The sequence below is a fragment of the Lytechinus pictus genome, chromosome 2 (genome assembly GCF_037042905.1).
Source record: "Lytechinus pictus isolate F3 Inbred chromosome 2, Lp3.0, whole genome shotgun sequence".
Lineage (NCBI taxonomy): Eukaryota > Metazoa > Echinodermata > Echinoidea > Temnopleuroida > Toxopneustidae > Lytechinus > Lytechinus pictus.
Genome location: NC_087246.1, coordinates 5,442,175 through 5,455,401, shown reverse-complemented (window position 1 = coordinate 5,455,401; position 13,227 = coordinate 5,442,175). Strand labels below are relative to the sequence as shown.

The 13,227-nt window shown below is 34.6% G+C and overlaps 1 protein-coding gene across 1 annotated transcript in view; it reads right to left on the bottom strand.

Moving 5' to 3' along the window:
- Window positions 1-736: 736 nt before the first annotated feature.
- Window positions 737-13,227, bottom strand: part of LOC129254951 (T-box transcription factor TBX2b-like) — a 29,886-nt gene continuing 17,395 nt past the window's right edge. The window contains exons 5-7 of the mRNA XM_064095904.1: window positions 11,436-11,503; window positions 9,262-9,326; window positions 737-4,204 (exon numbers count right to left, since the gene is read on the bottom strand). Of these exons, the coding sequence (XP_063951974.1) occupies window positions 3,312-4,204; window positions 9,262-9,326; window positions 11,436-11,503 (1,026 nt within the window). The 3' untranslated portion in view covers window positions 737-3,311. The remainder of the gene's footprint in view (window positions 4,205-9,261; window positions 9,327-11,435; window positions 11,504-13,227) is intronic.

The window sequence follows — 13,227 nt, the reverse complement described above, 5'->3', positions numbered from 1 at the left end:
AGAAATAAAGAAAAGGAAAAAAATGTGAATCTTGACAAAAATAATACCAATTTGGGAAAACAATCAATTTCATTTTCTGGTCCTACTTTATGGAATCATCTGCCAAGTAATATTAGAAACACCCCAAGTCGCAAGATACTTAGCAAATTTTTTAAAACTAACGCTACTGGAAGATTATAATTAATTTGGTATGGTAAATACTGCCTGAAAACATGTAATTTTCTATAAAGATTTTTGTGAATAATTAAGATATTTTTTCTTGTAAATAGTGTAATTATGTTCACTAAAAAAAAATGATCGCAATTGTCTGCATCAATAAGAAGTAAAATTAGTATTGAATTTGATGTGCAATATTGAGATTTAGTTAAAACTATTGTTTAAACTATGATAATGATATTACTTTGGGCTATTAAACCTCGATAAGCATCTTGCTATTATGTTAGCTCCAATTACCAAATGTTTTGTTTATATGTAATGTACTATTTCAAGTAATTGTACCTGACAGAAATATTTGAAAATAGAAAATTTTATTCAATCATCATCATCATCATCATCATCATCATCATCATCATTATCATCATCGTCATCATCTTCATTATCAACATCATCATAATCATCATCATCATTATCATCATATCATCTTCATTCACCACCACCAACTGCAACATCATCGACGTCGTGATCATCAATATTTCCATTCTCATTCTGACCCAATCATTACTAGTGATAGGATAACTCAATTTCATTGGTTAATTTATTCACAAATAACAATAACAGCAAAATGTATCTCGTATCTGCTATCAAACCTATTATATACATACAAATTCAATAATTCTAAAGCAGATAGGCTAAAGATAATAATACAAACATATTATGAACACTCATAATTTCATACTTTGAGTAGAATTGTTATAAACGATTGCACTTTCAAAGCCCATTTAAGAAGAAAGAGAAAAGGTCAGATGTAAAAGAAACGGTACCTTTCAAACCGAATTCATTCTTGGAATGTACGTGTTTTGTTGTTGTTATGTTTTTAAAATAAAAAGATATAATTACTCTACTTACACCTTTAGACCAAAATATACAGTACATTTTTCAAATAAATAGTTGATGTCAGTTCATGTCACATACCTGTACAACTCTTTTGTTGAGGTGTCTCATCTCTATATCTTGAACATAAACATGATAGACTAGAGCAGAGACAAAATAAAATATCAAGGAAAAGAGAAAAGTAGGAGTTACTCGAGTTTTCCATCCTTTTTTTCAGTTTCCTTAGCCCTTGTGTAAAGCATCAAACATATTTATTATTCATCACAGACAAATAAAAAGCGATACAATGATAGAAAAAGCAAGGAATCATACATCATTATTACAGCAATCACTTTCTTATTAAATTTTATTTCGTCACAAATTGAGCGCAAGGTTTTGTTAAAAAGAATATCTTAAATAAGTTGTCAGATGATGAACGTGTACATTACTTTGACTTGAAAATAAATATTTACAATACAACTATGTTCCTAATTGACGGAACATTCACATAAAAAACCGGACAATGCGACATAAATTCATAACAAATTTACTGATTATTTGTGCGATTTCATCGCATACTAGGACTGTTTGCTAGTTTCAGAAAAATTGTCATTTGCGCTTTTTATTCTAATAAATTTTATAAAATGGACATAATTAAAAACATTTCTAAAATTTAATACACTGCACTGTATACACTGAGTAAAATCATTTTGAAAGCTGTGTTTAAACCTTAGAAATACAGATTGAATATTCCACTAACAAGACTCAAAATCTTAGAAAAATATTGATTGAAAAATGTAAAAGATACAAGGGATTTATGAGGAAAAATTATATCTAATGTATCATGATGCAAAATCATAATTTTGGGGGGTAATATAATAATTTCTATAATCAAAGCTTGCTTAAAAGCGATTCCGAACTTCCACCTATATGTTAAACCCTTGTCTGGAAATAGTGAAAGTTATGAAAATATTAAACTATAAAATCATTATAAATCTTAAGAATAAAAAGATAAAATATACGATTCATGAATACGTATTCTGCATTTTCTGTAGCCAGTATAAACTATGAAATGAGAAGAAAATTTATAATCCCGAGTATCATAGTGCATGATTCCATCATGCCTTCCAAATATTAAAAGTAATCCTATTATAAAGTTCTAAGAACGTCATAGGAAATCCCAACAGGATAATAAATGCCTTGATTTCGACTGAAACTTTCAAACCAAAACGGCAATATATGATATTATAATATAATAAACGAAAGTGTGTAAGAGTTCTAATGAACATACAAAAATGCAGTCAATTAGAAGTCGGCTATTAAAGAGCGATATGTACATGAACTATCACGACTATTGGGCGATAATTTCTATCCCATCTGTTTTCAGTAAAATATCTAAGAAGAGTAAACATTGGTATTGTGATGAAGAAAATTTCTTCCCTTCTAAACAGATATTGAGTTGTTTACGGGTATTAGAAGAAAGAGAAGATTTAAAAAATATGGCAAGAAGTAAGAAAAAATATAAGGACATGAAGGAGTTCTAATATAAACAACAAAATTAGGTAAGGAGAGTAAATTTAATCAGGATTGTTTAAATTTTCACGAATTTATTTAAAAGCAATTATACTAGTCATATCAGTGTTAGTGGCCTTATTTCTATATCAATCACCTGTGTATAAATGCCACATTTTGTGTTTTCCTCAGGTGTTCGCTATAAACAGGTTTCACTGTACTTCATATAGATAGCGACGTATAAATTACAAAGCATGGAGGGGGGGGGGGGGCTGAGGGAACATAAAGCAAGCTTTCCATTGAAACTTATCTTTAGTTTACTTTTTGGAAAGAAGTAACTCTAGTATTAATATAGGGTGCTATATTGATAAAAAATACACCGATCGGAGTTTAATACAAAAACTAGAAGAATGTATCTCAAAAAAGGGCAATTATGACAAAAATAAATGAATCAGTTTAAATGGTTACACAATGCAATTTTACTTCTTAACAATATTCTTTTCAGAATATTCATGTTGTACACTTTGATTCTGAATCATATACCCAAGCTTATGCATAAAATATCAAAATCGGAACATTAGAAAAGAAAGATTATCAACACGGATTAAGTAACAATAATAAATCTCCTCGAATGCTTACTTTCTCACATTGATAAGACAAGACCTCCAGGTCAAATCTATATTTAAAAAAAATGTACAAGGATAAATTTACAAAATGGTTTTTCGAATAGTCTGTTTGAGTTCAAATTAGTCTGTTTGATAAAAGTTTTCTCAGACGGGAAACTTCATTGAATGTGATGGGAACGCGTGATTGGTCATATGCATATTCATATTCATACTCATGGCGTCTGTCGGGTTGCTATGACTACCATGATGAAGGAACTGAGCGGATGCATGAATGGACGACATGCTGTTGCATGTCGGGAAGGATGACTGCTGTGCGAGGTGTCTTGCATGCGCTTGGGCGTGGAGATGACTCCCGAGACCGCTGGAAGAGTGATGATGGTGATAACCCGTATTACTCGTGTTGTACATCGACGTCGCCGTCGTATGCGGCTCGAACGACTGCATGTACATGCTACTCGTACCCTGGAGACCCATACCTTGTCCTGAGCAGTAACTGGGACTTTGCATTCCACCCATGCTTGTCATCGACCTCGCTGAGTAGCTCGGGTGAATACTGTCTTTTGCCATTTGGGCGACGGCAAGCGCAGTAGCGGGCTGCACCGAACCAAGTCCGTTGTCGTCCATGACACCGTCTTGTGTGTAACAAGGCGATAATGTATCCACCATTCCATTGGCATTTCCCGTATTATAATCCGTCAGTCTCGCATCACAACCGTTAACGCCGCCATCAACCACACCAAGGCCTCCACCGCTCAACCTACGCTTCGGTTGACCCATGGACGATCCCGTTTTCGGCATCGATCGTGATTTCGTTAGGTCGTCACTCATTGGCTCTGACTGATGTCCCAGTGAATCAACATTGAAGCCAAGACTATTGTCCGGTGACGTACAGGTCAGTTGACTACCAGAGGCTTCCCCGCCAGAGCTGCCCGTAGTCGATCCAAGGTCGGATCCAAGTAGCAAGGAATCTGACTTCTCTTTCTTGGTCACCGAATAATCTGCCTTTCCTCCGTCACTGCCGGTGTTATCATTTACGTCTGTTCAATAAAGGGAGAGAACACATGAAACAAATATAATATGAGTCTTTAAAAGAATTTGAAAATATAGGTAAATGACAGGACCAGCCGCTGAACAATATTGAAAGTGTGTGTGCGTGGGGGATGCTTCAGCCCCACCCCCTTGTCCAGTTGCCCCTAATCATTCCTAGGGATAAATCTGTATTTGCAGATTTTTCTTAAACTAAGGAATCTGATATTCAATGAGGATTGAGCTAATCGTTTTTGGTGAGCTCTGATGAAACGTCTTTAAATCAGTCTTGCAACAACAGGTGTAAATCTTAATAAACCTTTTAAGGCATACATCCTTTCGTTAATGTTTTGAACATCATAATTTCATATATACATATATTATACATATAACATACATTTAAATAAGTCATCTTGTGAATTTTAATCATTATTGAGTGCGTCACTGTAACGCAAAATATAACAAGATTGACTACGTCATGAACTGTTCAGGTCATTGTATTCATTCTCGTCACACTCTCCTCTGCCATTTTTATTGTTTCAAACACGAGTTCACAATTCGCCCTTACGTCTGGTCCCTAAATTTTGTGATTTGCTTTATAGATTTAGTTGTGGGATGTTTAGTTTGACGATTTATTTTCTGTTTCAAATGATATACTAGTATTTTATATAAAGTTGCCCTGTCCCCCCACCCCCCTTTTCATCCCCTTGTTTTGTATTGTACTTTGTTTAGATAAGTTTTTTCATGTACTATGTATTTATTGTTTATGTCACGGTGCACTCATCACAAGCTGTGCTTTCTGAGTTGCTACCTCCATTGTTTTGTTCAAGTTCATAAAATGTATTGATGCTTTTTTGTTGGATGTAAATGTACTTCATTCCCTTTACCTTTCTCCCCCGTTTTATAGTCTCTTCCATGCTTGTGTTTACATTTTCTTTTGTAATTTCACTTCATTGTCCCTTCTCTCTTTGTCTTCATGCACTTCCTGAATTTCTTCTTGTTTCATCATATTTCTATATTCACGTTACTCAGTTATTTCAAGAAGTCATTAATAATTAATATAAAGGTGCAACGAGTCGTACTGATTTTCATGATACACACTTCTTGACTGCGGGAATGCGATAAAAAGTTATTACAACGCCATGGCAATGGAAAAAGATCATGACGAAACATTTCTTCGAAAGACGTAATGACGGTCATGGCAGAATAAATTAACGCAAGGGTCAATGATGGTCATCACATAAAATCCATTGTAAAGAGTTACCTTACAGACACTACTAGACTCTCTTATTTGCATTCTCCAAAATGTCAAGGCTAAAAATAATTGATGGAGGAAGCGATATAAGGCTGAAACAAAATGGAGAGAGAAAAAGTGTGCAAGGCATTGAACCGGTAAATTGTGTCCTGGCAACATTAACGTTAACTGTGCAGCAATTGACGTCTATTTTTTTTTATTCATTTAAACACACGATTATTTTGCATTCCCTCTTTCACAAGCAAAAGAAAAATGTGAACCCACATTGACTTTATATTTAGACAGCTAGGAGAACCAAGACAGGACACCCAAACTCGGAGGAGATTTTTTGTATTTTCATCAACATCGTGATCATCATCAATTGTAATCATCCTCATTGTCAAAGTCTTTGTCATCATTAACTCTTCCCGGAAATCAGGAATTTCATGAAATGAATTTTCCACTCTTTCAGGAAAGATTTTGGAAATTCAACAAGAAATCTCAGAATACTGTGTATCCAGCAGATATTAATAGAAAGGCTAAATACTAGATAAATTATGCTGTGATCATTGTATCGAATTATATTACAAAAGTTCTAATCAAAATTGCTATCTTTTATTCTTGCTCACGCCATTCGTAAGTTTGACCTTTAAGAAGGTTGGGTACGAATGCAATGATATTTTTGTAACAATTTATTTTCGGAATCGAGAATTAAAAAACCCCGCCGATTTTCTTTCTCTTAATCTATGATCGATGTTAAACTATTGGATACATGAGACAGGTATGCAAGGACTGATGTTAAGCCCCTTTAAGTGCCCTAAAGAAAGACTAAAGATAATGTCTGCTCTTTGCAATTGCATTTTGATGGGTAGAAAAAACGGAAGAAGGGAAAGGGAGGACAAAATAATTCCCATCTGTAGATGACACACGCGTACGTCTCTATGAAACTTTGATATCTCATTTAATATTCTATGAAACTTAGATGCCGCGTGGCAAGCAAGGCATGACGGTCCGATAGATCAACGAGAGAGGGCCCCTGCCGTAGAGTTAGGGGACCGTGAAGCGAAGCGAACTGCCTTCTTTTCCCGTAAACCTTGCCAGGCCAGCTGATGCCTCACCACTGTATGTCACTGGCAGACAGATCGACAGAAACAGTGGCGGAGTCCCTGCTGACATGGATACGGGGTGGAACTTTGGAGGGTGGGGGATGAGGTGGCTGCTTACATAACTTGATCCTACTCCTGAAATAACACAAACTTTTATACCTGACTTGGGGGAAATACACATTGATCCTATCGACCCTCTTCGACCCATTTCTTCACATCTGATTCCAGGGTATTCCCCCACCCCACCCACCCTTTCGAGATTCTGTTTACATTGCAGTATAGGCAATGGGACAGAAGAAACAATTTGTGTTGGACACCTAGGAGGAATGTGCAGTTGGATGAAATGTCAGGATGGTGATTCATATTTCAATCTTTTTATAATATTATTTTGAAAATTTAAAACATTAATGAACAAATGGAAGCGAATTAATCAGATAATATTTACAATAGCAGCCCTACCGAATTAGACCTACATTTATAGATATTATTTTTGGAGATGATTTAGTAAGATTGTACTTGAGCTGTCACGATGGAACAATATCGATTCAAATGAATTAAGATCACAATCTCAGTATTTAAATTCAGATTGATATGATTTGTGTAAATGTGGGAAATTGCTGAAACATCTAATCATCCCTGTAATGAAAAAAATCCCTTGAAGTACTGTGTATGACAACCATGACCGTGGTTTTCGTTGAGATTTTTGAGGTTATATTTTTCGTAATCTGTAATCCTGAAATATAATTTTGAAAATACAGGTGTGCTAAATAGGTACATTCGCAACTATGTGAAAAGTTTTAATTGTACAGTAATTGTACAATAGGCCTATAATCATCGGTAAATTGCCCATTAGTCTACTGCTAACTCGTCCACTCACCACATGGTATACCTTCATTCAGTCTAATGCCATTCCGTCCATCAATATTTCGTCTTACAACCATTTTGTCCAATAACCATTTGGTCCAATCTTCACTTCGTCTAATCACCAGTTCGTCTATAACCATTTCGTCTCATAACCAGTTGGTCTAATATCTGTTTTACTTTCATTAATTTTGCCCAATTAACACTTAGTCTAATTAGACCAAATGGTATATGGACTAAATGGCTATTGGACCAACTTGTTATTAGACCAAATGGTGAGTGGACGAAATGGCAATTAGAACATAGGGAAATTGGACGAACTGATGGTAGACCAAATGATAGTAGACGAGTTTGCAATGGACGAACTGGCATTAGACCAAATAAAAGTAAACATAATCATCCATGTCCTATGATAACGATATCTCAGGTAGATGTAGAACTACTACGGTTACAAATTTTTATGACGACAGTGCGCCTACCACGATTTGTTTGTTTTATTTTTGCACCATGTATAATAAGAAATAAATTTAAAGAATATAATGTTACATTGATAATAATAATACACAATGGGAACTAAGTATTAATAAAATTGAAGTGCAGAGTCCCTTAAATAACATCGTATGTAAGTAACTCGTTTAACTAAAAAATGAATAAGTTTATTAACTTAATATTGTTTACGTAGCCCACAATTTCATTTTTACTTAGATTGGAATTGATTTTTATTTCATGAACATTTTTTTCTACCAAAGTCAGAATGTAACCACGACAAACAGTACTGATACAAATACAGGCTCATCAAAACTTCCCCCGTTATTGTAAAGGAAAAAATAGAGAAAAGAAATATTTCGTTGTGACTCTATATTTCTAGGAATATTTTATCTGCATATTTTTTGTTTGTTAGCAGTGTTCTGAGTGCGGATGTAAAATAGGGGTGTGTGTTGTGTTTATGTGTGTGTGCGGGAGCGTGTTTCTGTTAATGGTTTAAAAAAAACCCGAATACACCCCCTCCCAAAGCAAACGAAATCAAAGTCTGGATCTGTTTTTTTTTTAAGATCGTAATCATGATTTTCAAGGGAAAATTGATGTAAAATTATGAAGGAAATTCAATGGAGTAAAAAAAATCATTGAAAAGTGGATATAGGAGGGTATACTAGGTATTTATTATGAATTTTCCTCGTGCCTTTTCCCCCTTCATTGGATTGTCACGTGATTACAGCACCGATCGCTACACGTCGAGACGACCGGTGCCATAAATTCATACACGTCGCAATTCTCTCAACAATAATAATTATTTTAATACCCGCTGTGCACATTTCAAGAGTCATAAATATTAATGGTTATTTGATAAACTAAATACATCTTCCCGGAAACAAGAATAAGGGTGAAGAATCATGAATGGTCAACCGTCAAATGCTGTTGAGTTAAGGTGAAGGTTAAGTGGGTTCTATTCTATGATTATAGTATATAACTACTATTATAGTACTGTTGCTGCTAATTTTACTACTACTACTACTACTACTACTATACTACTATATACGACTGCTACTTCTACCACTACCGCCACTACAACTACTACTTCTTCTTATACTACTACTACTACTACTACTACTACTACTACTATTACTACTACTACTACTACTACTACTACTACTACTACTACTACTACTTACTTTACTACCGCTACAACTAATTACTACAACCACTTTCTCTATCTCTGTCCGGCGTTTGTGTTCCAGATTCCTAACTATCTTTCTCTACATCTCTATTTCTCTCTCTTTCTTTTTCATATTTTGATTCCCTTTATCTTCCTCGTGCACCTTCTCCCTTCGCATTTGTTTTGATGTCAGAAGAAGGAGGAGTAACTTACCCTTCTTGTCCTCATCCATCTCATCAATCTTGGAGTTGGATCGCTTGAGAGCTAGCCGTGAGCCCCTGGGTGATCAAATGATAATCAGAAGCCAATAGATGAAAACTATATCAGTATGGTAAATGAAGACGAGTTCCGAGGCGAGACGTAACGGATTCTTGATTTATGCTTCATTCCATCCCGCTCTTATAATGTCAACTGAACAATCGTCCGCCCCTAGTGTGATCGATTTATAATTGGTGTTTTGGTGCGATGGATCGAATAAACATAAAACATCCGGCCATACGAGCAGTTGTATTTTACGGTTAATAGATATGACACCCCACAAAAATGACAAACATAAACTAATTAAGATATAACTTTAAGACTAAAAGCCCTATAAGACCCTGTATCTTTTTGTATGAGTGAACAGGTAATTCTGAAATAAGAATTTTAAAAAATGGCAACGATTCTTCAACAGTGAAAACAGTTATACTATCACGGTATTTATTTTCTTTCAGTCACATTTTTCATCATCATTTGTAGTGACATTCATTTCTGGCTTTGATGCAACCAATAAAATGTAAAAAAATATATATACTAAGTTCGGAATTTATTTTCTTTCAGTCACATTTTTCATCATCATTTGTAGTGACATTCATTTTTGGCTTTGATGCAACCAATAAAATGCAAAAAAATATATATACTAAGTTCGGAATTTATTTTCTTTCACACAGAATAATTTAATGCTACAAATACCCATCGCAGAGAAGGAGGGGGGCTATAAACTGAAATGGCTCATGACAATATTACCGTCAAAGGAAGATATTTGTATTTATTAATTAATAACAATCGATTGTGATTGCGATGTAGCAGAAAAGAAATATTAAGAGAAATGCGATTTTAATGTTAAAAGTATAAAAAACAAACATCCCATGCATTAATGTGTGGGTAACGTATTCATAACCATGATAATAAGTGTTAACTACAAGAGGACATAATAGTCACTGATGGTACCAAACTTCCTATGACATCCATCCTGCTATACACTATGTTATGTTGAGTGCAAGACAACAGCGTAAGATGCCACACCTTACTAAACTACCTCTCTCTCCCTGATGGGCGCGTTGGGACACGGTTAGAAAACGACGTGTTTCACGATCTGTATCCCTCACATGGGCCTTTCCTCATTGATCACTTTTAGTGCTAGCTAATTTTGTACAGGAGTGTTTAACAAACGCAAGCTTGCATATCGTCGGAATTCCAGAAATCAAATCAATTGAAAACGGGTTTCCATACCAATACTTGTAATAGCTTTACTTTCTATATAGCTCCCCCCAAAAAAAAAACATGCATGTATTTCCTATGTGTATTTCCCCACCCATAGGAAATGCGTTGTGATTGGAACATGACTCTTCATCACGTGACCAATTTCGTTCTGAATTAAATATTTGTTTTCATAGCTTGTTCATTCTTGCTCATCATATTAATGCATACACGAAAGGTTAATTATGCATGACAATTTAATAATGAAGCTAAATGCAAAAATACGCCTTTTTAAAAGTTCTTTCTTTTCGCCTCAAATTGAAATCTTTATTACTGCTCTTTCAGTTTTCGAAATCCTCTTCGTTTAACTGTTAATTGTTCAAAACTGAGATGCAATTCATACACGCATGCAGCAATGTGAACACAATGTCCATATCGATAAGCATGAAGTAGAATTGGATTGTAGAATCATTTGACTCGGTTTCCCGCCAATCCATCACGAGTCGTACATCGTTCGTTCAACCCGCCATACGAGATCACTTTACCCATCAGAACCACCCCTCGCCATTTATATTCTGTCGAACTGCAATCTCGCTCAAATTACTATAGCTTTCCCAAAACAGGGGCCGTGGAAGGAGTAGGCTGGGGGTTTAGCAATCATTTTCCCCCTAAAATGTAAAGATAACCATCAGATTGTGGGTTTTTTCTGCATGGGGTGCACCCCCTTTCAAACCAATTAAGCCCTTGAAATATGTGTTTCTTTTTAACAACTTTTTTTTAAAGTAGTTCTTCTCAACAGTAACTTATAATTTCAATACAATGATGTCTTTGAAAAAAAAATAGTTGTGACTGCAAAATCTTAGCTTCTTTGATTTAACTATTCATGAGAAAATTGTATTACTCAAAAAATATCTGTGAATAAAAATTACCTTCTTGCCATTCCGTTGTCTCGAAAGCCTTTGGCGAAGGGATTATGGTCGATTTTTAGTTGGGTTATCTGAAAATAAAAAAGATAAAACGGATTTTACCTTTATATTTCAATAAAAAACAATTATGTTTATTATTCATTTCAGTTGACTATCTGCATAACATAAACGGCAAAATAAAAAGTAGCAAAACTTCCACAGTCCGTATGACGTGCACACATTCCAAATTATTAAAAGATCAATAAACATACAATATCAATGGTAAATGATGACAGAACACCAAAGAAACGATGTTACTTTTTAAATTAGAGTACCTTATACAAAGAGTTACGATAGATCAGGGGCCTCTTTCATAAAGAGTTACAACTGTTGTAACTTTGCCATTATGGCAACTACCATGGCAACAGGGCTCAGCAGCTAATCAAAACCAAGGATATCATGGTAGTTGCCATAGTGGCAAAGTTACAACAGTTGCAACTCTTTATGAAACGGGCTCCAGATTAACCACAACTACGGAAAGCCAGCAAAGCCAACATCCTAAATGCATGTTTGTTCAACATGCTTTCTAAATGTTCTCTAATATTCATACAATCATTGTTTTCTTCAGTTTAATATGCTCCTCTTTATTTATTAAATGACATTTTGCAAATTTCCTTTTGAAACAAATGATGACAATGATGGATTTCAGTAACCAATCACAACTCCTTGCAAGACGGGACCCAGGTTTCTAGACAGAATCAAACTATAGAGATGCTTTTGACATGTCGAATATGCGTCATTAAAAGTTTCAATGAAAATTTGAATGAACATGAAGCTTATACGAAAAAATAGAAATAAGTTATGATTGATTGATTGATAGATTCTATTTCTTATGATAAACCAATACAAAATATGTACATTCAAACAATAAAAACATGATAATTGAATCAATAATATAGTGAATATGTATATGAATTTGAAACTATAAAACTTATGTTGTGAGAGAAATATGGGAAAACCAACAAGCTGCAAGGAGCTTGAAAGGGGTTATCCAAGTTACAGAATACGATTGCGGAATACATATACATAAAATAACGTACAAAGAAAGCACAATTATTATGTAACTTGCCCAAGAGAAATCCTTAACTCCCACCACCCCCCTTACATAACCAAAAAGTTAAATGTCGATAAGAATGATGATTATTTGATCTCACTGGAAAGTGAGATCACTTCCACGTATCCATATAAGAATTATTGTAGTCAGTGTATCCAAGTTTGTTGCGCTTATTCAACTTGCTTGAATATTAGTATGTCTATTGAAATAAAGAAATAACGTAAAATGTACACTCTTAAAATAACTGGACAACAACAAAAAATGCTCAACTTTTAACCAACCCTGGGCAACATACTGTCCACATCAATATAGCTTAAAATCTGTCCAATTGGGTAATAAAAACTGATAATTGGGTAATAAATTTGCTCAATTGGAAAAAAAATTATTGCCCAGAATAAATAGATATTTTTTTACCAACATACATTACCTATCACAGTGGACAGTATGTTGCCCAACATTTTCAGTGTGTATCTAATAATTTGAATATGTATGAATCAATGTTTAACCATTATGACAATAAATTTGATAATAACCAATGGTACCCGGTATCTTTTCATGAAGATGGTCAAATAGTGGGATATTTCGTAGCGCGAACAGTGAAGGGGTGGGGGTAATAATTTATGATAATTCTTTAATACAGGTTTGACCCATCAAAGCAAACATTTCGACTGACACTAAGCACAGATGTCCCATTTTAGGAGC